The 27,543-nt window shown below is 41.4% G+C and overlaps 2 protein-coding genes and 2 long non-coding RNA genes across 8 annotated transcripts in view; 2 read left to right on the top strand and 2 right to left on the bottom strand.

Annotated features, from left to right (window-relative positions):
• The window catches only part of METTL8 (methyltransferase like 8), a 156,806-nt gene that overhangs the window by 79,434 nt on the left and 49,829 nt on the right, over positions 1-27,543 (bottom strand). Inside the window, exon 1 of one of the 4 annotated variants that reach the window (XM_039494864.1) lies at positions 4,921-5,820. The exons of 2 other annotated variants lie outside the window; for them this stretch is intronic. Coding sequence is in view for 1 of the 2 variants with exons in the window: in XM_039494859.1 (XP_039350793.1) it covers positions 4,705-4,709 (5 nt within the window). In the remaining variant the exon portion in view is untranslated. Of the gene's footprint in view, positions 1-4,704; positions 4,883-4,920; positions 5,821-27,543 lie in introns of those variants that run through there. One more of the 4 variants, XM_039494859.1, reaches the window with a different exon arrangement.
• LOC120374739 lies at positions 1,884-7,966 on the top strand. Its single transcript, XR_005586224.1, has 4 exons — positions 1,884-1,994; positions 4,948-5,049; positions 5,973-6,104; positions 7,571-7,966. It is a non-coding gene; the product is annotated as an uncharacterized LOC120374739 (long non-coding RNA).
• Positions 7,884-11,087, bottom strand: LOC120374738. 2 transcript variants are annotated; one of them, XR_005586223.1, is made up of 2 exons: positions 10,761-11,087; positions 7,884-8,456 (listed from the first exon to the last, which is right to left on the bottom strand). It is a non-coding gene; the product is annotated as an uncharacterized LOC120374738 (long non-coding RNA). The 2 variants fall into 2 exon arrangements; XR_005586222.1 differs by lacking the exon at positions 10,761-11,087 and adding an exon at positions 10,086-10,195.
• LOC120374736 (cytochrome b reductase 1) lies at positions 10,222-27,355 on the top strand. Its single transcript, XM_039494865.1, has 4 exons — positions 10,222-10,486; positions 20,380-20,588; positions 23,562-23,716; positions 23,906-27,355. The coding sequence occupies exons 1-4, from the start codon at positions 10,300-10,302 to the stop codon at positions 24,213-24,215; spliced, it is 861 nt and encodes a 286-aa protein (XP_039350799.1). The 5' UTR covers positions 10,222-10,299; the 3' UTR covers positions 24,216-27,355.

The following is a 27,543-nucleotide window of genomic DNA, read 5'->3' as shown; positions in this document are numbered from 1 at the left end:
GAATGAACTTTACGTTGGGGGGGAGAGAGGGGGAGATAATCTTCAGAAGAATCTATTTCAAAGGTTCACTGGACTATACAGGAACAGGACAAAGAATCCCAAGTTTTATTTCATCTAAGATGACAAAGGAACTGAGCACTTAGGACTTTGTAGGAGATATTGACCAGAGGGGTTAGTCAGCCATCTTGCTGGAAGGTAGAAAGATGAGACTCTTCCCTTGAACCAAGACTGTAGTTTTGTTAACTCAGTCTCTAAAAAGTGTTTTTCGCTTTTATTTGCTTGTATCCATTTCCAACTCTATCCTTTATATTTGAACTCACTTAAAATCTCTTTTTGTTAATAAACTTGTTTTACTTTTAATAAACCAACCCAGTTCTGTGTATGATTTAAAGTGACTGTTTACTACGGTTACTGTGGCAAGCTGCTGGGTGTTGTATCTTTAAAGGAACAAACAAATATTGAGTGAGAGTTGCATAAGACACAGACACTCACTGCATACTTATACGCTGCTTGGGAGCATCCAGACGAGGGAACTACAACAGCAAAGTATTTTAAGGCACTCAGGGTTACAGGGCAAGTAGTGACAACCCCGCACTGGTATGGATTGCACCCTAGAATATCACATTCATCCAGTACTGTTTTATTGAAACATGTTCTGTCATAAAATTTGCTTTCATATAACTTCACTTTAATACATACAATGGTAGAATTATATCAAATCAGACTAAAACAAGGCAGACTCGTTCAGAGTATATGATAGAAGCACACAGACATGGAGAGTACTCTTCTCTTCCTCTCCCCCTCCCTCAGTGTTCACCTGAGCAAAAGACTGGCACAGAGCAGCCCTTATGCTCACCTGCACTACATAACTAGCAGTAGTAGTCATGAAGCTCCCAGCTCACATGTGGCCTGGGAAAATGGGCAATGTCAGGCCACAACACCCCTGGGTGTTCATGTAAAGCTGTCTCCTGGTCACACATGAGGGGATATACACAGAAAGTAGCCATGGTTGCAGTGATGTACTTTGGGTCTTTGTCATTTTGCTTCAATAGGCATTTCTACTGCCCCTTCAGTATCCCAAAAGCACACTGGACCACCAATTTGACATGACAGAGGCAGTCGTCAAATTATCAGTTGTTAATATCCTCATAATTTTCCTCAGAGTAACAAAGGGAGTGCAAGGTCCTTGTTAATCACAGCTGACACAGCAGCAGCACTGATATCTCTGGTGTGTAACGAAAAGGTATTCTTGCATATCCCTTCCTGTACAAGCTTGAATGATTCAATATAATATTCTAGCACCATGAACCTTGCCAAGCCGTCCAGTGTTTGCATCCATGAAATACCATCTGTAGTCAACCACAGCCTGCCTGATCAATGAGAAGACAGACTCAGTTGTAGAATTCTGAATCTGATTAGGGTAACAAAGAATTGGAAAATGAGTTCCCTGAATGATTCCAGTACAGTTTGGGAAGCTTCAGCATTGTTCAAAACCATCCATTATTTCAGGATCACTCATAACCTTGATCACACAAGTCTACAGCATTTACTTCATTGCACTCCACTCCTCCAGTCCAATGTGATCTTCTACATGCCAAGGAGCATTAGTATGTGTTGAGGGCTAGTTCCCAGATGCCTATGAAATCTCTCTTGTCACCAGGGACAACAGCTGTCAAATGTGTTGTTTTATGTTGTAAGCTAAGCCTTTGTAAGGAATGTCAGCCACAGCTGTCTCAGCTAGTCACTGTCAGTCCAGGAGTCATAACATTTTCCCTCCAGTGGATAGAGCCTGATCTGGCTCAGAGTCTGCACTCCTCGCAATTCAGTTCAGCATGTAGGTGAACCCAAATCTGTACATATCCCCTTGTATTCTTTTCAGGTACCACCTCAGAATGCTCTGGATATTGTTACCATTTCTGCTCTGCTCTTCCTCCAGTATGTCATGCATCAAAATTCAGAAGTTGGAAGATGCAACTATCAGCAGTGACAAAAAGGTCTCTGATACCAAGTGGCAACTGTGACTGCCTTGGAAGAAGATTATGGGCTTTATGTAAGAAATTGTATAATCCTAGGTAGAAAGGAGTGTTGCTGAATTACACATAGGCCATGGTACTGACAGCAGCTGATAGGGCATTATGAGAGAGATGCCCAGAAAGTCCTAGCATGAACTGCTAAAAAGAGGTGCAAAGGTGGGTGTGGACATAAAAGTACAGTTGTGATAGAAGAAAACATGCTATTTTCACAAACCAACTGTGTCACTTACAACACAACTGGTTTAAGGTGACCTATCCCATAACTGGTAACCTACAATCCTAGCTGTAGTTTGGGTGAGATCCACTAGAGGATTAGAGCCTATAAATATTTATAATCCCCAATCCACCAATGGAATCTGATTGCACCTGTGCAGAATCCCAGTTAAATCCAAACAAACTTTCATTTTAAAGAAAAAAATAGCCTTTATGGCTGCAAAAATAACCTTATATGTGAATCAAATGTAAACAGGTAAAGTCCTGTGTATGGACAGCCCCAATTAATTTCAGGTTAGATTCTGAAACACAATATACAGCCACCAGAGAAAGGTGACATGTATTGAGCCACTGTCATCGATCCCAGTTTTGGCCTGCATTCAGTCCTGGTCTCTTTTCATTTCCAGCAGACTCAATATAAAAAGCACTAAAGCACTTCTTTGGTTGCTGCTGTTGGTGAGGCCAAACTGCTGTGCAATCTCAAACTAAAGTGAAGTCTGAATAGATATATGAAATCAGGCCACATCTGGCCTGTGGACCAGGAGCTTGATAACCATATACCAGCATGTGGCTGTGGAGCAGTTAACCTTTCTCTCAGTTATAACCAGTGTAAAATAGATACTTGGAAATCACTTATATTAACTGAATTATTCAATATGCTAAACAGTAAGAAATATGAGTAAAGTGGAAAAATTCCAAGGATTTCCATATGGTTCCGATTGCAAGAAAAAAAAAACATTTGATATCCACATGCTCAGCATAATTGTCTCTTTCAACATCAAAGCATGGCACTGGCACAAGGAAGAAGGAAGGAAATACCTTTGAAAATTGTGCGTAGCTTTCCAATGCATTTGAAATAAAGCGGAATATTTTATTATTTTTCAGGGTTGCTCATTTGAAACTAAAATCTGCATTTTCTTTCCAGGCAGCAGTTCGATGGTTTAAGATCTGGAAAGCTGTGGGTTTAGCCCAACAAGAATTGCCTGGACTTACAAAGAGTGAAATGCTAAGCATCCTTAATTCCTACTGATTTCAGTGTGAGCTGTGGGTGTTCAGCATCTCACAGGACCAGGCCCTTACTTCTATCATTCTATGAGATTTTCAAATAAAATTCAGACCTTCAAGAATTAGAACAAGGATTGATGTGCAGCCACATTGACAGAGATGTCTGCACTGCCACTCTTTGTGCTATATGGATAAATATGACTTTCACAAGCTCTACATTCAATTACATTTGTTTTTAAAGTCAACTTTAATATAATACTCAAGATCATTAAAACATATATCACAAGAATAAAACTCACAGCATATTACTCACTCACCACTATGCCTCTCAACCTTGCAGTACTATGAATCACAAATATTGTATAGCATTTTGTTAGTCCATCCTTGCTATCTTTGTCCTTTCTATTAACAGCCTCTTTCTTTATTCATCCCCATTCTCCTTCATCCCTCTTCCTGTTCATAAGTAAAATGCTGCTTATGTGACTTAAATTTATCTGTAATACACTCCCATTACAAATAAAATAATGCCATATTCATGACTGCAATATCTTCAGTTATCTTTCCTGCATATGCTGAATCCTTTTTTAACTATATCCATTAGATTAAGAGGCCCTGAGAAATTACATTTTTGATTCAATATATTAACTATCTTATTATCAAATCTATGTGCTTGTTTTCCTTTTGAGAAAAATCTCCATATATCATCCTAAATTCCATGGACCTCTTTTTACATGCAAACTGTGTCACTGTCTTTGGTACAACAAGCCATATCCTTTTTTCTCTACAGTCTGCATGTTGCTATTATCTGCAGTGGTTGAAGAAAGTATGCCAAAGTAGACTTGGGGAACAATTTTCAAAAGCATCTAAGTGACTTAGTAGTCTAAATCTAGCACAAGAAAGTCAACACTGAGGCTTTGAAATTGTCTCTTATCCACATTAATTTGTATTCCAAATACTTTAAAAGATAGTCTTATAAAGAATTATACCCTAATATTTACTTATGCGGATGTGCAGGCATTTAAAAAGGGAAACTTTTTTGTAATTATATTTCACCTTCAAATTCATCCAGACATGGCCACTTGAAACTGCCCAGCTCCTGGTTTTAGCATATACCCAATCATGATTTTAGCAAATATTTCTATTTTGTCACAACGTAATGTCCCATATAGCCATCAGGAGGGCTCACCAGAATATGGCGACCAACCTTTTGATATGCATTATTTAAAGAGAAGCAATCTTTTGGAACAGTAAAATGTCTTGCTTTGCACAATAAGGAAACAAGCACTTGGCTGCAACCCCTCCCCCCGCCCCAAACCCCCACAACCATTATACATTCTTCCAGCACAACAAATGGGGGTAGTGAAGCAGTCAAAAGAACTGAGCTTCTTGGTACAGCTTTTGCATAGACATCATAGTTACCAACATGTGATAATATTTGTCAGCAACAACTCACCTCATAGGCTGAGGGTACCAAATCAACTAGGGATCCTGTGCATACTCTGGTGAATTTTAGGCCATTTTCTTCTTAATAAGGAGGGATGAAAAAAGTAACTAGTAGGAGGACCCTAAAATTCACCAGAATTATCCTTCCACCAGTCCCAAGACCCTGGCTTACTTGTGGAGTTTTCTCTTGAGAAAAATATTGCTCATCATCTGCCCCCCAACTTACCTTTTCTCATCATCTGTCTGATTGCAGGCTCACCAGGCAGTCCTCAGTGTGGGCTGCCTCTCATCCTCATCAGGAACAAGGTGGAGGGAACAGATGGGAAGTGGCTAAAACCAGAGGCAGTCAGTAGAGGTAACAGAACTCCAGCTACCAGCCTGTCTACCTACTTCCACTGTGTGTTCATGTGCACATACATACATACCCTAATCCCTACTCACAAACACATAGTTGCCAAGCTTTGTGCAGCTCCACGTGTGAAATATATGCAATTTTTTGTCTAATTTGCATGTCTGCAAATAAACTTCAGTTTACAGTCAACAAACCTTGTTCCAGGCAATGGTGGAGGTCAGGCAAGGAGCTGCACTAAACTCATCTGCTGTGGTTGGAATAGGTGGGGGCTGGAAAGTGTCTGCAGTGTTAGGGTACCTGAGATGGGTGGTGGAGGGTGCCTAGGGGGTAGTTGGCTGCTGAGTGGAGTGGGAGACTTGGGGGGGGGGAAGAACTGCATAGCTGCCAACTTTTGCTCAGGATAAATGTATATAGGACCATAAACTTCATCTGAATGTCAATATGCCCTGCCCCAGTCAGCGTAAGGGGTCAGACATGGGGCTGCACACATACCGTGGCTGGCAGGTGGATGGATGCTGAGGTGTGTGTGGGGAGCAGGCGGGTGCTGCATGAGGGCTGTCAAGTAGCTAGGGCTGTGGGAAAGCTGGGTGGGTAGTGGCTAAAGGCAGCTGGGGTTGTGGAGGTGTCTGGGTGGAGGAGGGGGTGACTGGGGAGTAGCTACAGGGAAAGATAGGGAGATGCTGAGTGGCAAGAGGCTGGGCACAGCTGGAGTGTGTGGGGCTGGCTGGGGGAGTCCTTGGGAAAACTGGGCGGTAGCTGGTGTTATGCGGGTAGTGGGATCACTGGGGGAGAGGCTGGGCTTGTGACACCTGCAGGGAACACAGGCCCAGTACCGGCTCCCCGCCTCCCCTCTCTTCCCCTGCTGCCTCCACAGCAGCTGCAGCTGGTGCCACTTGCCTGCTCCTCCCGCTTGTTGCCTCGCTCAGATCCAGCAGGGGGAGCAGCCTAACTCAGCAGATACCACGGCGCCCTCTGGTGGGCGTGACCTGAATCGCAGGGGATTCCTGCAGCTCCTCTGGGCAGGACATACTGCCTGGCCCGCGGGAATGCGCCTGTCGGTGAGTATCCGAGAGAGGAGAGACATTTGGCAGACCTGAAGGTGAATGTTTAGGGGCTTCTTGAGGGCAAGATGTCAATTCTCGCTTAAATCAATGCGAATTGAGGGCATTCAGCACTTTGCAGGATTGGACTCATTGAGCAGAATCTGGCCCAGAGTAATTGTATGTTATTGTTTGCTGTCTATTTAATCATTTTTTACACAGGTTCATTTGCGTTTCACTATTTGAAACTAACAAGCACTATGAGCTATGTAACATTTTACAACGATTTATAATTTCATGGGACATCCGAAAATGTCAGAAATAAATATACTGTAAAAACAATACTTTGGGAAAATAACTCTCTACCAGAGATCCCCCCCCCCCCAAATACTAATTACAGATGGGCTGCACAAAGAGCTTGAAAATGTGACTCATTTGTCTTCAAGACTCCAACATTAATTTAAAAAAAAATCTCATGATTTTAAGCCACTCATGATTTTTGAGGGAGATCTGACATGATTTTATTATGGATTGGGGTTTGCAATACATAATATTACTGTATTATAATTATTTGTGTTGCTATAGCACCTAAAAGCTCTCCTCATAGGCACGCTGTGATAGGCACTTATGTGAATTAATTTCCTTTTGCGTGTGCATCTCTGATTATACAGTATAGAATATACATCGTGTACAAAAAATTATGGGCATAAATTTGGGATGACCTGCATTTCCAATGAGCAAGAGTTTGTGATCATGGTTTGTGCAATTTGTGCAAGTTTATTCATGAGTAAATTCATCCCAAACATATGCCAATAAAAGCCTTATGCCACACTAAACCTTACCACAGCATTACTCACTTTAATTTCCTCCAAGAAAATATCTCACATCCATAAGCTCCACTCAGGTTTGGCCTCCCTTTAGCAGGACTCAGATATCCCACTGGGCTTTTGGGCCTGTCTCTTTCTCGACTGGGGAAAAAAAAGTAAGTGGACATATCTCCCAAGTGCACCCACTGGTGGCACAAAAATGAGCACAGGTTGTGTAGGTCTTCACCCTTTCCTATATGCTTTAAGCTGGGGTCGGCAGCCTTTCAGAAGTGCTGTGCCGAGTCTTCATTTATTCACTCTCATTTAAGGTTTCACGTGCCAGTCAAACATTTTAAAAACCTTATTTATTTTACATACCACAATAGTTTAGTTATATATTATAGATTTATAGAAAGAGGCCTTATAAAAATGTTAAAATGTATAAGAAGCTTCATTTAAAATTAAATAAAAATGCAGAGGCCCCCAGACCGGTGGCCAGGACCCAGCAGTGTGAGTGCCACTGAAAATCAGCTCGTGTGCTGCCTTTGGCACGCTTGCCATAGGTTGCCTACCCCTGCTTTAAGCAGTGAAATAATTAACATTTAAAGTATCATTGTCATCTGAGTTAGCATCCACTGAAATGATCGGGCAATTCATACTTCAGAACTATTGTTTCAGGCCCCCTCTGACATCTGGAAGGAAGAAAGAAAATTGTGTCCCATCGGAGGGTTTGCTTGCTGCTTCTCTGATGCTCTACCCCTCCCCTCATTTCTGAATCCTTCTCTGTAATGAAAATCTCTAGTGAATACCACTGCTGTTGCTCAGAGCTTTCCCAAGCGGCACCAGTAGAGTGAAAATTATTTAATTCTTGTCATGCTCACTGTTCCCATAGTACACCCAATAAAAACTGGAAAGGCACTGGTCAGTTTTTGTTTGAGGCGGCTTGGGAAAGCAACGAGGAGACACAGAAACACAGAAGAAGACTGCAGAATTAGGAAGATAACTTTATATAGATTTACATTCTGTTCATATTTGGAAGGGTATTTTCACAGCCCCAGAAGCTAGAAGTTTAATTTGTTGTTTTTTTTAAATTAAAGCTTAGATTTTTTCAGAAATTAATGGCACTCAAACAGAACTGCCTGCTCACTGCCAGTGAATGAGTAAGTGGAGTTTTCAAGTCCTGCTCATAGTAACTGAAGAAAGCCATCTTGGACCTCCAGCTGGAGATACTGGAGCAGGCTAAGCGATCACACGCTGCTATTGAGATGTTGGAGCAGAAGGAGCACATGGTGGCCAACTACATTGCACACAGCCTGGTCATGCATGAGTATAACCATGCATGGCAGCATGAGGAGAGCCAGCAGCAGGTGACCATGTTCAAGCGGTTGCTGGCCATTATGGCTAGCAGGACCCAGAGCAACATGGGCTGGCACCTGCCCTGGAAGAGATGCATCCTCATCCTTCAGCTACTCCTCCTATATACCATGATCTGCAGCCCATGATCTCAGGGTGGGGTTTCAGCCAGAGTATGGAAGGAAATATATCCTTTGTATCCACTGTTAGACTGTAAAACATTAAAAGCATCAGCACAAATGTGAAATAAATTATTGATTTGTTCAATCTCTTGTTTTGTCTGATCTGTTAAACAGGGGTACTTATCCTATTTCTACATAGCTTGATCTAGGTTTCACCACCACACCAATTACTCAGTGACATAAGGGTCTCCTATTTTGGAAAGCAGTAAAGACTCACCCCCGCCAGTCTCTAGGGGCACTTCTGGCAGGGCAGGGGCTAGGTGGAGAAGAAAGGATCAGGCCCAAGGAAGTGGACCCTCCTTTACAATACAGTAGCAGTAATGTTCATTGGACAGGTGAGGTCATTAACAACACCCTACATGAAAATTCAGCAGATATTCCCTATCAAGCTTCAATTACACAGTTGTAGTAATCTGGTCAGACTCTATCATTTCCCCTTTCCTCCATGTGTCCTTCCAAGCCCAGGAGGCCTGAACACAAGGCATCCCTTATTTCCCTAGCTCTCTTGCACCCACCCCCAGTTGGCACATATTCTGGCTGCTTTAATCTAGCTAGCTCAGATACTGATAGCAATGAAACTGCAGCAGCTTCAGCAGTGACTGTACAACCCTGCCTGGAATGCTCAGTAATTATTTGAGCAGCTAGGCCACACGGAAGTCTGTGCTGCCACAGCTTAATTGATACCAGTACCCAAACTAGACAAATTAAAGCTAGCTTGGGTATGTCTACACACACAGCAATCACACCCCATGATTGCAGTGTTGTAGGCATATCCTTAAGTATGTCTATACTGCAACGCCTGGGCTCTTACTCAGGTTTGAGCCCAAACCCTGCTTCCATTCACACACAAATCAGTCTGACTCAGATCAGCAGGCACTGAGGACCCAGGTCCTAGGACCCTGCTAGGATGGTGGGTTAGAGACCCAGTCATTCTGCAGTGTGGAGGCAGGTCAAGCCACAGAGCCAAGTCAGAAGGTCTGCGTAGTGCAGTAATGACCCAATAGCACAGCTGTGAGACCTGGGTCCAGCCACTGGACTTGGAAACATCAAGTACACAAGCCAGGGTCCCACAGACCCTGGCTTAGAGTCCAGTGTAGACATACTCTAAATCTCTGTCTCCAAGTATATTTCTGTACTGTGTCTTTGTATATGTCTGTCCATTTTTCTCTGTAGTGTTCTGAGTCTATTTTGTGATTTTGGCTGCCTAGGTTTATCTTTGTAGTCTGCCTCAGTATATGCATCTGCCACTCCAGCAGACTACCTCACTACAGCAAAACTTATAAAACTAAGGCTGATTGTTACCAAATATAAAATCAGTGGCTATGAATCAGGAGTGAAAACAGAGAGAGAGAAAGCACCAAAATCCAGAGGAGGACAGTGCAATCTATCTGAAAGAGGAGAGACTGAGACAGAAAAACACTTTGTTCGCCACTGTTCAAATTGTGAGGGATTTAGAGAAAAGTGTTTCCTCAAAATCTTAAACATGATGAGACTTTTCATCAAAAAGAAAGGCAGAAAAGCTGGAGGAAGGAGAGAGCCAGTGGTGGCACCCTACCAGCCCAGAAAGGGACCCAAAGGAAAGAGGGATAATAACCCATTCCCCAAACACAATGCTAAACCCCTAGGTGGGGCAAACGGTAACTCAGCCTGTCAGTCACCAGAGGAGTCCGTCTTGGAGGAGCCGTGTTTGCCTTGCCACGCTCATGACTTGCTGAACTGCTGAGAGCCACCCATCCAGCGGGGGAGGGAAGGGGGGTGTGCCTCCCTCTGCCCCCTTCCCACTTCCTCTCCCCCTGGCGCTGCGGCCCGACGGAAGGGGATTAGCGCCAGCGCCTGCCCCTCTGGCCGCGGAGTGCGTGCGGGGCTCGGGACATGGAGGGCTACGGGCTCTTCCTCGTGCTGCTGGTCTCGGCGCTGCTGCTCGGCTTCCTCTCCGTGCTCTTCGCCCTCGTCTGGGTCTTTCATTACCGGGAGGGGCTCAGCTGGGACGGGGGCTCGGCGGAGTTCAACTGGCACCCGGTCCTCATCATCACCGGCTTCATCTTCATCCAGGGGATCGGTGCGTGCGGGGGGCCCGGGCTGGGACGGGGCGAGGAAGCGCAGGGCGCTGGGAGGCGGGACGGGGAGTGCCTGGGGCTGTGGGGAGAGGAGCGGAGCATGGGGCTGCTGGGGCAGGCCAGCGAATAGACTCGTGTGGCCGTTGTTATTGTTGACAGTATCAAGCGAGAGAGTCTCGTTCTCTCGAGTGAGCGCCCAGTCCCCCCGGAGAAGGGACAACGGGGCTTTCGTCCTTCGCTGAAGCTGCTGGGTGTGTTTGGTCTGGGGCCACTTACCTACCTGGCCTGGCATTTCTTTGCGCCGCCCGTGAGTAACGCTGCGGTGTGTTCGCAGCAGGCAGGCGAGTGCAGCCTTTATGCAAGTGGCGGAACGAAATGTCAGGGCTGACGCGTTATCTGCGCCTCTTCTTCATGCTGTGTTTGGGTCTCTGCAGCCCCGTGAACAAGCAAATCAGACAAGAGAAGGGAGGTTCTGCACCACTGAAACCATGCCTAGGGAAGGTCTGCCTTAGCCAGAGCAAACGGCAGCATCCTAAATGCCGTTTAGAAAGCAGTCAGTCAGCCTGGCTTTAGTGTAAATCGCCCATCACGCTTCCACTTCTTGTTTTGTTTAATTTTAACGGGGCAACCGAACTATTGTGAAATGGCCAGGGCGGGGAGGGAGTTGTTTTCAATAACTCTGTTTCTGGTTGCGTAGTCCTCAAACTTACACTGACTTTCAAGCGCTTCCTGTTAAACAACTGCACCGAAATTAGTCCCTGGCATCTTTGTTCTAAATGCGGAGGTTGTTCAGAATGGGCTAATAGTTACTTTCCATTTTGGACTGTGACTTAAATTTTAGTACTTCGAATGTTTGCTAGCTCCCCAGAAACACCGAATGAAGACAGAATATGGTGCACAATTGTATCTTTATGTAATAAGGGGGAGAAGAGGAAAACTTTCGAGTATCTTATTAGGCTTTAAAGTTAACAAAAGAGAAAATGGTAGGAAAGCTCTGGATGAGTGGAATAACAGTGACATTGCTCTATTATGTCTATGATTTGGTCCAAATTGAGACTAAAAAGTGCAAAAATAAAGGCATTAGACTGCATCAGAAAATGTTACGTATTGGGTGGAAATAAAAGGTGATAGAATGATAGAGGAAATAGACACAGAAGAATAATAAAAAAGGTTCCAATAAAGGTTCCACTGCAATCTGGCAAAATTCTCATTGGCTTCAATAGGAGCAGAATCAAGTCCTACATTAACAATGTCCAGGTGCAGTGCAGAAAAAAAAAAGTAAAATACCAGATTATTTTACCACTTTTTTTCTTTTTGTTCAGCTTTTAAACTTTTTTGGGGGAGGGCAGGGAATCATTTCTAGTCCTTTTGTTTGGAAAAAAAATCAATATAAATGTAAATCAGGGTTTGTTTGTTTTTTCTTCACTTTTTGCAGTAGTGGTTAATTTTTGTTTGGTTCACTGCTGAATGATGCTGCAGATTCATCCAGTAAGCTCACTAGTCCAAAACATCTCGATATTTCATAGGAAACTGCTGCAAGCACATTCCTGCAGCAGTAAAGTCAGGCTGCATCTACACTAGGGGGCTATCTATGTCAGGTATGCCTCCTAGTGTAAACACAATCTATGCAGATGGAAGATGTTTTTATTTCAGAGTGGCAACACCACCTACCCAAACCACTTTATCTACATTGATGGAAGCACTCTACAGTGGGGGTTATTAGCCCTGACCAACGCAGCTAGGCTGATGTAACTTTTCAATGTAGACAGAGCCTCAGATTTAAAATAAAAACTTAAGGGTGGGGGTGGCCTTTTAGTTTTGGTTGGGACAGGGAGTTGTGATTTTAAAAATAAAATCCAAAACTCATTCCTTCAGTGGGGAAGTAGTCCCAGTTTGGTAGCTTAAAGTAAAACTATTTCTTTTTTGTCCATTTCTAATAGGTTCAGTAGATCACATGAAGTGCAGTTTTAGGATCTGATTACACTTCTAATGGTAAAACTCGTATTGACTTCAGTAGAAGATGGATCAGACCTATGACAGGGTGACTAGACCCTCGCGGGTAGGGAAGAGGCCAGAGAGGCCCTTTTGGTAGAACTAGCCCCACCCTTCTTGCCCTGTCAATCATACACATATGGAGGAAGGCTGAAATGGAGGAAACTCCAGTCAGCACGGGGGAAAGAGCAGGATTTCCCTAGGCCAGTGGCTCTGAACTTTTCCAGACTACTGCACAACTTTCAGGAGTCTGATTTGTCTTGCGTACCCCCAGGTTTCACCTCACTGAAAAACTATTTGTTTACACAATCAGACATAAAAATACAGAAGTGTCACAGCACACTATTGCCAAAAAATTGCTCTCTCATTTTACCATATAATTATAAAATAAAAGTCAACTGTAATATAAATATTATACTTACATTTCAGTGTATAGTATTTAGAGCAGTATAAACAAGTCATTGTATGAAATTTTAGTTTGTACCGACTTCTCTAGTGCTTTTTCTGTAGCCTGTTGTAAAACTAGGCAAATATCTAGATGAGTTGATGTACCCCCTGGAAGACCTCTGGGTACCCCCGAGGGTACGTGTACCCATGGTTGAGAACCACTGCCCTAGGCACCAGGCTGTAGGAGTGACTCCTGGTACTGCCGAGTGAATGCCTAGGTAGGAGACCTCAACCACTGAAGAGCATACAGCAGACTCCGAGGGCAAGACAGACAGGTCGAGCCTGCTACGGAGATCCAGCTAGAGCTATTTCTCCAAACCCCTTACCTTGGGACTGCATTGTTGACAGCACTGTAGATTCACTAGCACCCCCCTCCCCAATCTCTTTTTCTGGGACCTCACAGGGAACGTATGCCTGAAGACATGGGGGTTTGTGACTTCCATTTTGATCTCCCAACCAGAGAGACTTAAAGAGGCCACAAAGGGCAGGCCACCCCCTGCAAATAGTACATAAGTGGGGCTGGTATTGTGACCACTCGGTGTAGATAACTGGGCTTGGTCAGGTCCCCCCACCCCCTGAGGGAGGAACCACCAAGGACTCTGTTACTAGGCCCTTAATCAGTCTGCATCAAACTAACAACTTTTATTTACAAGCAGGGGAATTTATTTTTGCAGAAAGTAGACAAGTTTCTCTCTATAGACCTTTCCCCCACCACCCTGGGATTTGGTATGCCCTTCTGCTGTGATCAAAGGTTTTGTTTAAAGCAATATTTGCACAGGGGATTTTTAAAAAAAGTAAATAAAAGGTCATCACAGCTCAAAAGAAATAAGTGTAAAAAGAAGTCATTGGTATAAGAATTATCTGTAATATTAAACTCTGAGTACAGTTAATATTGTCAAATAACAGGAAAAGCAAATGTGGAGAATGAAAAGAAGATTGTGCAAGAAGTTGGGATTAATACAAGATTAAGAACATAAACAACAAGATTATGGACCTGATCTAAAATTCATTGAAGTCAATTGAAAGACTGCCATTGACTTCAAAGGGATTTGGAATTGGATCAGGCCTTAAAATAGGGCACCCTTTTGTTCACATACTGTGAAAAGAGGTAAAATTTCAAAGTAATTAATATTGTATTAGAATGGAATCTCAAATTAAATTTAACTGTGGGATATGAATGGGTAACCAGATCATCACAAACTGAGAATAGAATGAGCACATGTGGTTATTTAAGGGTGGGACGGAAGGAAACAGAGGGGGTGGAAAGTTATGGAAAAGCAGAAGTGTGAGGTATGAAAAAGAAGCATGGACAGTGGTTTAGAAGTAGACTTGTAAAATGACTGAGAAAATGTAAATTCAGTGTGGGAAAAAGGGAGAAAGCTGGTTGTTTTGCTGTTATTTGTAAGCGACACAAGAATAGGCATAACTGGAGAACAGACATAGTAAATGAGCTGGTGAAAGAAAAAGGTGCATGAGCCCCTACACAGAGGTAAAAAATATTTATTGCTCGGCACCAGCTCTACCACCAAGATGAGTTTTGACACAACAACGTGTACAAGGATGGGCAGTTTCAGAAATTAGCACGCATATTTAATGTAGCTAAATTAAATATTAATTTTCTTAATGAATAAAGTAATTTCATAGCAGTTTTTAGAAATACTTGTCACTGTTTCAGTATCTTTTTGATGGAGGATTGTGCAGGATTGGAGAATGCCTCAAAGCGGTATTTTTTTACGTCCACCTTGAACTACCCCCTAGTTATCACAGTGAGGGGCATGGTGCCAGTATATGAACATAAACAGGAAATAATTTAGGTTCCTCCACTCATGGGAGTGGAAGGGATGGTTAGCCCTTAATCATCTGAGTTTTAAGGGCAACATTTTCACTGGAATTCCTTAGTTTCACAAAACTTTGAATACATCTGTGTTGCACCTGCAAAATTCCCATTTGTCACTGTAAAATGGATAATAGAAGCAAATAATTCAAGTTCAAGTACAGTTATGGAGGCCATAACAACTGGGCCTCAAACATGGTCTGAACAACTCCTGTGGCACTCCCACGAAGAGACACAAATAAGCAACTATTGTGGAACCCAAACTTTTTCCTGAAGTTGCCTTTACAAGAAGAAATACTACAGTAAATTAGGATCATGCCAAAATGGGTGACCAAGGAACTTTAGCATGTCTGAATAGTTGCTAAGCTATTGGACACAAATATCCATTCCCACAATTTATCCAAAACCCAGTGGAATTTTTGCCCGTATAATTCAATTCTGAAAGTTTCATAAAAAGATGATAGAAAATGCATTACATCTTCCTCAATCTATTTGTGCCAACCAAGTTTCTAAACAATTTTAAACGTAACTTTCTTATTTATGAAGGAATCTCAGGAAGATGTAGAAAGGTATGCAAGCCAGTGTTCATCAATGGGGACGATGGAATAAATCTTCCCAGTTTATTTAGAGTGTCAGCTCTGTGAAGTATTACAAGTCCTATCTTAAGTTGGGCCTCTATAAACTTTAAGAGTTTAATAGTAAATGAAATTATTTTTATTAATTGAAAAAGCATCTTATGCTTAGGTTAGCATTTAGTAGGAAAGTTATGAACTAATTTACTAACAGAGAATTGAGGAACTGAGGTACATTCCAAAATATTTTAAGAAGGGCTGAAAATGAGGGGATGTGATGGATATGGGATTGTTGATAAAGCTATTAGTTATTTTTATCAAGAGATAATTCTTGCTGAGCGTGTACCTCATGCTAGAACTCAAAGAAGAGGTTGGACCAATCTGATCTTGTACAGCCGGGAACATACAGATAGGATTTTCCATATGAAGTATGGCTTAAAAACTGCCCACTAGAATTACAGTTACTTTATCCAGAATACCTGGATACACTTAATTGGCCCTGAAGCTACAAAGGTGGTCTTTGATACAGAATAAAGGGAAACCTACCCTATAAAATTTAAAGACTATGTGGAAAGAAAGTACTGTCTCTTGAGGCCAAAGCAACACCTGACGCCACATGCTCCTTGCTTCCCTTGAAACAGCTGGGTCATCATCGTCAGTACCGGGCAAATTAACGTCAGTACCGGGCAAATTAGTCGAAACAATAGTTAAGAATAAAATTGTCAGACACATAGAAAAACATAAACTGTTGAGCAATAGTCAACATGGTTTCTGTAAAGGGAAATCGTGTCTTACTGATCTATTAGAGTTCTTTGAAGGGGTCAACAAACATGTGGACAAGGGGGATCCAGTGGACATAGTATACTTAGATTTCCAGAAAGCCTTTGACAAGGTCCCTCACCAAAGGCTGTTACGTAAATTAAGCTGTCATGGGATAAAAGGGAAAGTCCTTTCATGGATTGAGAACTGGTTAAAAGACAGGGAACAAAGGGTAGGAATTAATGGTAAATTCTCTGAATGGAGAGGGGTAACTAGTGGTGTTCCCCAAGGGTCAGTCCTAGGACCAATCCTATTCAATTTATTCATAAATGATCTGGAGAAAGGGGTAAAGAGTGAGGTGGCAAAGTTTGCAGATGATACTAAACTGCTCAAGATAGTTAAGACCAAAGCAGACTGTGAAGAATTTCAAAAAGATCTCACAAAACTAAGTGATTGGGCAACAAAATGGCAAATGAAATTTAATGTGGATAAATGTAAAGTAATGCACATTGGAAAAAATAACCCCAACTATACATACAATGTGATGGGGGCTAATTTAGCTACAACGAGTCAGGAAAAAGATCTTGGAGTCATCATGGACAGATCTTTGAAGATGTCCACGCAGTGTGCAGAGGCGGTCAAAAAAGCAAACAGGATGTTAGGAATCATTAAAAAGAGGATAGAGAATAAAACTGAGAATATATTATTGCCCTTATATAAATCCATGGTACGCCCACATCTCGAATACTGTGTACAGATGTGGTCTCCTCACCTTAAAAAAGATATACTGGCACTAGAAAAGGTTCTGAAAAGGGCAACTAAAATGATTAGAGGTTTGGAGAGGGTTCCATATGAGGAAAGATTAAAGAGGTTAGGACTCTTCAGCTTGGAAAAGAGGAGATTAAGGGGGGATATGATAGAAGTATATAAGTATATAAAGTATATATGATAGAAGTATATAAAATCATGAGGAAAAGTTATTTACTTATTCCCATAATACAAGAACTATGGGTCACCAAATGAAATTAATAGGCAGCAGGTTTAAAACAAATAAAAGGAAGTTCTTCACGCAGCGCACAGTCAGCTTGTGGAACTCCTTACCTGAGGAGGTTGTGAAGGCTAGGACTATAACAGCATTTAAAAGAGAACTGGATAAATTCATGGTGGTTAAGTCCATAAATGGCTATTAAGGATGGGTAAGGAATGGTGTCCCTAGCCTCTGTTCGTCAGAGGATGGAGATGGATGGCAGGAGAGAGATCACTTGATCATTGCCTGTTAGGTTCACTCCCTCTGGGGCACCTGGCATTGGCCACTGTCGGTAGACAGATACTGGGCTAGATGGACCTTTGGTCTGACCCGGTACGGCCGTTCTTATGTTCTTATGCCAACCTAGACCCACTGTTGCTGCCAGAGAGAAGCTACACGCTTTAAGTTACGAGCTATGATCACCTATTTCCAGTCAACTGAATAGAAAATATGACCCAAAAATGCATTTTTCAGGGCACCAAAAGTATTTGTGAATTCAGGTAAAATTTGGTGACTCATTTCAGCCAATATAAAATGGATTTTTTTCTGAAAAAAGTCAAACAGTTGGTTTTCATCATTTTGAAATAAAATGTTTGGACTTTTCATTTCAAAATGTAATTATAGTTATTGGGGTTGAAAAGTGAAAAACATCAGGAACCAAACAATAAAACCATTGTGGATCGAAAAACACCCCAAAAACTAAATGAAGTCTCCCCTCCCGCAACAAAGTTGTTTTGTTTTGATTTTTTTTCATTGTTTTGGGTGTTTTTTTATCTGAAACAATTTTTTTTGTTTTGGTTTGATTTTTCATTTTGTCAAGAAACCAAAAAAAAATCATTTTGGTTTGAAACTAACCAATTTTTTTCTGATTTGTCCTCCAAGCCAAAAAAATCAATTTTTCTTTCAGCCCTACATGCGAGTTAAAGATCATAAGAAATGTAAACTCTTTCAACTGTTTATCATTTAGTTCACGGGGATGCCTCAAAGCTCCTGTCCTCTGAGTGTGTGAATAAATATTGTGTTTATAGGTAACAACACCTTTAATAGTCTCCTATCCTAAATAAAATCCAACTAACCTGAAATTAGCCAATAATTCTCCAGAGTTAAGGAATAATATTCTGGAACTGGCTTAAAACTTTGTAACTCTAAGTCATTTTTAATTTGAGATAAAAAAAATTCAAATGTAATGGGAAATCTATATTTCTCAATGTTTTAAATATTATTTATTAGTTTGTAAAATATAAAGGACCACATTCTGCGCTCAGATACCCATTAATAATAGAAGTTGCATTTGTGTATCAGAGGGCAAAATTATGCCCACATTATTTTCAGAAAACTTTGGGAATAATTACATGAAAATCTTCAAGAAGTTGTTTACGATTATGCTACTTAGCTTCATTCATAGTAGGACAAGGCAAGGCATTTTCCTTCTTGTTAGACAGTAATTATGAGACTGACATGCTGAACTGTAGCAATCTTTGCTATGTCATGTGGTTTGATTCCTGCCAAGCTGTCTTTACAATGAGGCTGCAATCTTTTTTTAGTTTGAATATTGCATGCTTTACTTGTATCTCGTTCTTGAACAAAACCCCATAAAATATCTAAATGCTGTATGCACAGTTATATTAACAGGATGTTTTCATTCCTTTATGTTTCCCATAGGATGTAGAAATTAACATTGATCTGAGACCTGCTCATATTCAAGGACATTCCATTTGTGAACAGAGTTCTCTTTGTGAATTCTGTAGTGAAATTCTGTAATTTCTGGCATGCATTTTACCCAAATAAAAATCCAAATGCATAAATAGGGCCTTAAAAGCAATTTGCCATTCATTATTATTCATCCAAACACACACAATACATATTTCCTTTCAGGATTCCTATCATATATAATTTCATTAATAATGCTAAGATTATAGCGCAGTAGTGAACTGAAAGCATGAGTGCTGTTTCTTTTGCTAAGTAGTGATTTTATCCTTATATTACTGGGGAAAAGTAAAGAAATATACTCTCCCCCACCCCCCGTGGTGTACATAATAATGCATTCATGCTCCCTCAGAGTGGGAACATTTCATATAGCTAGGAATACTCTCATTCTTTTGTTTTTAGCATAGTTAACTGTATATTCTCAGTTTGAGCCTAACACATCTGAATGCCAGGCTACAGCCAGAAAAATTAATTTAGGATTATATCAATTGTTAAGCTCATTGTTAAGAAACTGTTGCTTTGTTAATTGTGAAGGGACTGTCCCCACCAACCATTAAATGATTTTTGGATTTTTTTTACATTAAATTGATAAATTTCTGCCTCTCTTCATTCAACTGCTTTTCTTCCCTTCATTGATATTTCCTTGGAAGGGAGGGACCCGTGCTTATAATCTGGCTTTTTCTTATTGGTGAGCAGTTAAGATAATGCTATTTCATCTGCATTCCAGAGTCAGATGCAGCCTCTCCTTTCTGTAAATAATATAGTTTAAGGACCGACAGCTGTGTAAAAGGGGTCAGTGCCAAAAAAGACATGACTTGTGTACATACAGTAGATTCTGAATTAGTAATAACAATTGTACAAATTCATTCCACAAATTTTCTCAGGAAGGGGCATGTGGTAACTAAAAAATCAGTACCTGATAGGAGAGCAATGCTTTCAGACTTAGGTAAAATGTACAATTTGCTAGCATTCTTTTGCAATATGCATATACTAAAAACTATATTGATACAAGATTAAGTTTTGCTGAACCCCTTAGGTTTTAAGGGCCAGATTTTGATTCCCTCACTCTCACTGAGTAGCATCTTACTTCATACATAGTCTCATTGGGGCAACGGAGCTACTTGTGGAGTAAGGCACTATTTAAAGCAAGTAAAGGCATCTAAATAAATTTTTCCAGTATATGATCCCATGAATAAATGAATTAGGCCCCAATCCTGCAATTTAATCGGCAAAAGAGGACCCATGTGCCCCATAGGATCCCACACAGATCAGGCTTCAGGAGTAGGGCCTAACACTTGTTTGCTGTTAGTTTTTAACCTGCTTAGGCAACACTTCTACGAAAAAGTTAGAAGAAAGTTTCTCCCTAGAGGTTATACTTTGGCCTGAATTGTATGTTGGGAACTAATGAACACTATGAAGTGGGAGAGAAAAAATCTGACTCCTCTAAAGTTTTTCTGTTCTGTAGTTTACATTGGAATTATTTGAATTATGCATGATTATCAAAATCTTTATAGAAAAGAGATTTACTATTAAATCTTTCTTTTATTCCCTCCTCAGCCATTATTGTGTACAGATTGCCCTGGACCTGGAAATGCAGCAAACTCCTGATTAAATTCATCCATGCTGGGTTAAATACCTTAGCAATGATTCTTGCAATTGTTTCTCTGGTAGCTGTTTTTGATTTCCACAATGCCAAGAACATTCCCAACATGTACAGTCTGCACAGCTGGATTGGACTGACTGCTGTTATATTTTATACTCTGCAGGTCAGAATTTAACTACTGTATTTATAAATAAGATATAAAATGGAAGAATGAGTTCTATAATTAATTAAAGTAAAGTAGAGCCTCACTAATTTACATTAACTACTGGGAGACCTATTTTGATTTACTGAATTTTGCAAATGTGCAAATAAAACACACAAACAATTAAAAAATGTTAAGGATCCTGTATCGCAAAATGTAACGTATTCATCTTACTTTGATGTAAAAATAGTAGTATCACCACAATAGCATGGGCAATGGCGGAAGTGGCGTGGACTAGTCGTCCTGAGTATGTACTCAAGGGATTCAAATGGGTTTGTGCTCAGGGAAGCTAGCCTGTGCTATCATGGCTGCACTACTATTTTTAGTGTATTACCTCAGATAAGAGCTAGCACGAGTATGTGTACATGACCTGGGAATCACATCCCTTGCTTGTTGTGTAGACGTACCATACAAGTTTAATATGTGTCATTTTCTTTACGTTCAATTTAGTGATTCTGCATTTTGAGCTGAAGTCTGTACAATAAAAAGAGGCCTTGGTTACCTAGTGGTCAAGAGGAAACACAGAAAATACCCACTCCTGAGCTTTGTCCCTCACTCCCCAGGCTGGCAAGAGCAGGGAATCCAGTAGAGTCAGTGTGTTCTGATACTGCAAAGGGGGAGCATTTTGCATCGCTGTTCAGCATACTGTCTATTCCTGACTAAAGGAGCAACTGGCTTATGAGGGGCTGTGACCTGCGTCGGTTGGCCCACCGAGCTGCTGGGGGTGGTGGGTAGCTACTGTCCCACTGGCCAGCCTGCGTCAGGCTGTCTGTCACTACGGAATTAGCAGAGGGAGGGACGCCAGCAAGACTCTATAGCGCCCCTCAGGCAGGGGAGCACTGGCAAGAATCTATAGCGCTATCGGGATTTTGCTACCCGAGGCGGGTTGGCCGGGGTAGGGGAACGCAGGCCCACCCAACTCCACTGCATTCCAGCCCACGGCCCTGACAGTGACAGGGTGAGGGTCCCGCCACCAGGTCAGCGAGGTCCCTCCGCAACACACTGACCACATCAACTCACCGCACTGTGCAGTTCTGTCCCTAGGCTCCTTCCTACCCAGTCCCTTGAGCGAGTCCCTCCAGTCCTTCCAGCTCGTCCGGGTATTCCGCTGCTGGCAACTCCAGCTCCCCCTCCGCCTCAGGCTCCTTCAGGTTCTTGGTGGCGGGCAGCTCCAGCTCAGGCTCCTCCATTTCCTCCGGGTACTCGGCGGTGGGCAGCCCTGGTAGCCCCTGTCCTTCCTCCAGGTCCGGTTTCTCCTGGTCCAGGGCCTGAAGGGAGCAGCCAGCGGTCTGCATCTGCCTCCCTCCCTGGTGCTGCCCTGACTGGGCTAAGGGCCCCACCCTTTGTACTTTCTGTTCCATCCCTCCCCTTCCAGGGGGTGGAGTAAGCTTGGTCTGGCCCCGCCCCCTCAGGCTGAGAGAGTGGCTCTTTACCCTTAGGTTCGGAGGGAAGCCACCCTGGCTCTGTACAGGGGCCTATTGAAATATAAAAAGTATTACTCTCATTAATAGACATTCCACCATTCCCACCATTCGACATTTCTGTAGCGAAGCAGTAGTGCCTAAAGAAAAAAGTTTTAATGTGATAAAATAAATTTTTACAAATTAATAGTCTGAATAATTATATTTCAGTAGAATTCCTGAGGCTATGCTCATATACAGTACTGTAGCTGGAAGATACCCTGTTCCTATGGATATGGTACTGTAACCTGCCCTATTTGGACAAAATGTATTTTAATACAGTGAAGTAAAAGGTAATCTATCTAGGAACAGAAAAGAATGCAGGCCATCCCTATAGAATGGGGGCACTATCCTGGAAAACAGGGACTCTGAAAAGGACTTAGGGATCTTAATGGATAAGTAACTCAACATGACCTCCTAACACTGGCCGCCGCTTCCAGCAGCTCACGTTGGCCTGGAGCAGCGAACCGCAGCCACTGGGAGCCACAATCGGCCGAACCTGCGGACGCGGCAGGTAAACAAACTGGCCCGGCCCGCCAGGGGCTTTCCCTGCACAAGCGGCGGAACAAGTTTGGGAAACACTGATGTAGGGGTATGTCTATACTACCCGCCGGATCGGTGGGCAGCGATCGATCCAGCCGGGGTCGATTAATCGCGTCTAGTCTAGATGCAATAAATCAACCCCAGAGCGCTCTCCCGTCGACTCCTGTACTCCACCGCCGCGAGAGGCGCAGGCAGAGTCAACGGGGGAGTGGCAGCAGTCAACTCATCACAGTAAGTAGATCTAAGTACGTCGACTTCAGCTACGTTATTCACGTAGCTGAAGTTGCGTAACTTAGATCAATTCCCCCACCCACCCACCCCCGTGTAGACCAGGGCTAGCAGAGAAAGGCATAATGAGCCAATGGCTGGTAGATAAAGCAGGACAAATTTAAATTAGAAATAAGATGCACGTTTTCAACAGTGAGTGGGATTAACCACTGGAACAAACTACAGAGCGAAATGGTGGATTTGCCATCTCTTGATGTCTTCAAATCAAGACTTGATGCCTTTCTGGAAGATATGCTTTAGTCAGACTTAAGTTACTTGGCTCAATACAGGGGTATCCAGGTGAAATTCTATGGCCTGTCCTATACAGGTCAGACTAGTTGGTCCCCTGGCCCGCACCGCTTCCAGCAGCTCTCATTGGCCTGGAGTAGCGAACCACGGCCACTGGGAGCCGTGATCGGCCGGACCTGTGGACATGGCAGGTAAACAAACCGGCCCGGCCCGCCAGGGGCTTTCCCTACACCAGTGGCATCCCAAGTTTGGGAAACACTTCTATAGGGCAACATACTTAAAAATATATTCCTAGTCCAATTAGATTCAGACCTTAAACACTTTAAAAATGAACCTTTTATCATGGTTTCAATTTTTATTTAAAAGTGCAGATTTCTTTCACGGTTTTAATGCTGAATCTGTATTCTGTGTTTAGCTTGTCTTAGGTTTTGCTGTCTTTCTGCTGCCCTTTGCTCCAGTTTCTCTTCGAGCATCTCTCATGCCAATACATATTTATTCTGGCCTCCTCATCTTTGCAACAGTGATTGCAACAGCTCTCATGGGATTCACAGAGAAACTTATTTTTGCTCTGTAAGTACTATATTTCATAATTTCACTCTTCCACTTGTTTGCTCATTAAATTCAACCATTGAAAACTATCAATAATGTATTCTAGTATTGATCCATTGTTTATTTTTAACAACATGAATAGTAGACTTTTTTTAGGCAACTTTAAGATGATTGTCCTTAAAACAGTTCTATTTATTTTTTCCCTCAAAGGAAAACTCCTGCACCTGCATATAGCACATCTCCACCAGAGGCGATTTTTGTCAACACTCTTGGTCTTTTGATTGTTATCTTTGGTGCTCTTATTTTGTGGATGGCAACAAGACCCCACTGGAAGCGCCCACCAGAACAGAATTCTAAAATTCAGCAACCAAATGGAGGGACACCTGAAGGTACAGAAGAGGAATCCACTATGACAGACTGCAGCAATACAGATAAATCTGATGTGGAGTTCAATAGTGAAGCAGCAGCCAGAAAACGAAACCTCAAACTTGATGAGGTAGGGCAACGGTCTACCATGTAAAGGGAGTACACAAAATTGATGCAGTCTTACATTATAAAAAAATGCTATTCCTATCCAGCTATTGATTACATTTGGTATTTAAACAGGGAATTTCTATCAGGCTTGCTTAATGCAGTTCAGTTTTTCTGCACAACTAGTATGAGCTTAAAAGGTCTTTAAAATTCAGTAAGATCCACATTTGTCATGACATTCCTTATTGTACCTCTGTTTAAAAGAATTGAGGACTGGGATGAAAAAACATGTTGAGATTTGTGCCCTTTAAAAAAAATGTAGTATGTTTGGAATAAGGACGGAGTTTTAAAAAACATCGAATGGGAAAATAATTTCTACATCACATCTTAATTTATCGGTTGTTTCTATGCAGTTCACTAGTTTCTTTAGCCAGTTATTATGACTGGGACAAAATGCTGCCCTGAGTTATGCTGTGAATGGGCATGAATGAGAGTTGTATATGCACAGCAGAGTGCAGAATTTATCCATTAGCACAGGCCTATGCTGTTTTATAATATTGTTCCACTTTCTTAAGGGCCTGATTCTCAAGCTTATGAGCATTTTCAATTCCCACTGAAGTCCATGAGAATTGAGGTCACTCCGAATTTTCAGAATCACACTATTCAAAATTTTTGGCCAAAACTGTTTGTTTAGGAAAGAAATTAAACAGAATTTTTGTTGAAATTTTCACTAAAATGTCATATTGTTTTTGACCAGCTTTTTCCATTTATTTTTTTTAATAAGAGTTCATCAACATTTTGAATAGGTTTTAAACCAGCTCTAGTACATGTATAGATTTATAGCCAGCATTCACCCTTGTATACACGTGATTGCTACTGAAATCCATGTGAGCTACAAGTAAACATCTAATAGCAGCATTTGACCTGTCTTGAAATATATGCAGTTTTTACATTCACTTTATTAATAGAATTACAAAAACTATGTATTGGGTCATCGAATCCTTTCCCTTGGCCTCTGGAACCAGTACAGTATTGTTCTTTATGGTTGTATCTTATAAGCTAATATTTTGAAGCCTTTTTTTTTTTCTCCATTTTAATCTGGAAGAGTAAGATGAGGAAAGCAGTGTCTAATGGTTTAGCCACAAGTAGAAGTCAGGACATATGGTCTATGTCTACACTTCAGTTAGAAACCAGTGATTAGTCTGTGCCAGCTGATTTGGGCTTATGGGGCTTGGGGTAAGGGGCTGTTTAACAGCGGTGTAGACAGCTGGCATGGGCTAGCGGCAGGTTTTTAATTACAGTGTAGACATACACATGGATTCTGTTCCCACCTCTGCCACTGGCTCACTCCAATCTTATAACCTCTGTCTTACTTTCTTCATTTGTAAATTGAAGATTTACGTAATGCTTAACTTAGGCAATTAATTTAACATTTGTAAAAGTGCTTTGCACTTCTATAGCTTCCTTTGACAATCAGTATTAATGCATTACTTTTATCTAAAAATCTCTCTCAGATATAATAAATAGACATTGCTTTTACTTACTTACATAATTCTAGAAGAATGGAAAACTACTCTAATAGAAAAATAATTATAGTGGATGGCTTTATGTGATTTCAAATGTCCAAAGTGATTAGCCTTTCTCTTGCAATCTGCTTGTAAGGGTTGCCAACTTTACTTTTGTAATACCAGTGTCTAGATCTAAAATCATTTTGACAAGTGGCATAACTACTTCATGTTTACCACTATTCATGTTGCAAAGAGCTTTGGACTAGAGCTTTGGGCACTATACCACTTTCCATTTCTTCTGAAGACTATTTTCATTTTGATTTATATATCAGCTTCTCACATATATTTAAACACATTAGGATCCCACAAATATTTTAATCTTTCTAGCGCAAAGTGATGTATTGACGTACATAGTTTTGATTACTTGTTGTTATTTTAGGGCTACTTTGAGATAATAAAGCACCTTGGGTCACAAGCTTGGGTTTGTAATAACATTGAATCATTTGAGTACAATACAAGAAAAGCTAGTATATTAATTCTTAGGAAAATTTCTTTACAGTTCTGTTTTGGTAAACAAGGTTATATCCTAGGTTTCTGTATCACTTACATATATGTCTGACAGAGCTGTGTGCTTGATCTTAATTGCTTAGAAAAAGATTTCTACACACATTGTTTAAAAAAAACAACCCATATTATTGACATCTGCCGTTTCCTCTTAGAAAACATGTGTCTTTAGGAGATCAAAAACTTCTACACATTTTAATGTAGAATTCAGATATGAGAATGGAAAATACTTTCTTCCCATTGCCTGATCAGACCTCCAGTCCCACTCTTTGTAAAAGAGAGGACTGCTGCTTCCGTCTTTTTTTAAAGTGTACACTAGATGTGTCTATATTTCCCAAGACAATCTGGATTCACTAAGAATCCCTCTGTAGTCGGAGTCTAAAATCAAGAAGGCACTCTGCATTCATGGTAATGTTTGTTAAGATGAGAGGAAAAGTGAGGAAATTTAGAGCGCTTGTTAAAGTTCACTGTGACCAATTTATATGTCCTTGAAGTTACTGCATCCTAGTATGGCTGTACAAGTTACGCATTAGAAAGGAAGGGTCGCCGTAATTTATACAATGTGATAAATTGCACCGTGTTTTTTCCTGTGATTTTTTCATAATCTGATCAATCTACAGTGTTTTTTGAAAGATTGACTCAGTGAGCACCTGATACTTGAATAAGGCCCTTAACAAAAACAAAACAACAAGGATGCTTTAGTGCTTATGAAAGGTGCCATCTTAACAACTTTGGAGGCTGGATTCCTCTGTTTATCTATAGAACAGGTACAGCACAGGAAGCAGTAGTTTAAATGTCTACAAACTTGCCAACTATTGTGTCTCAACCATCTGTGGAGATATGTAATACATTTTTAAAATCCATGTAATCCTTCATGCGCTGTTGAGACTACACTCAAAACACCCACATTTATTAGCAATATGGACACCTGTCCAGGAATTGGCCTGGAATAAACTAATTTCACATGGGACATGGTACAGTAACTATTTAATCACTTTTAACTTGGGCTATGGTGGAACCAGAAACTTATAGGTGAAAAGTTCTGCATTCTGTGAACAGTATAACTTGCATGGTGTCAAGTATCAGAGGGGTAGCCGTGTTAGTCTGGTTCTGTAGAAGCAGCAAAGAATCCTGTGGCACCTTATAGACTAACAGATGTTTTGCAGCATGAGCTTTCGTGGGTGAATACCCACTTCTTCGGATCCGAAGAAGTGGGTATTCACCCACGAAAGCTCATGCTGCAAAACATCTGTTAGTCTATAAGGTGCCACAGGATTCTTTGCTGCTTCTTCAGTATAACTTGTT

This window comes from Mauremys reevesii, linkage group 11 (genome assembly GCF_016161935.1).
Source record: "Mauremys reevesii isolate NIE-2019 linkage group 11, ASM1616193v1, whole genome shotgun sequence".
Classification (NCBI taxonomy): Eukaryota; Metazoa; Chordata; order Testudines; family Geoemydidae; genus Mauremys; species Mauremys reevesii.
The sequence above is the reverse complement of the archived record's forward strand: the minus strand, read 5'-3'. Positions and strand labels throughout refer to the sequence as shown.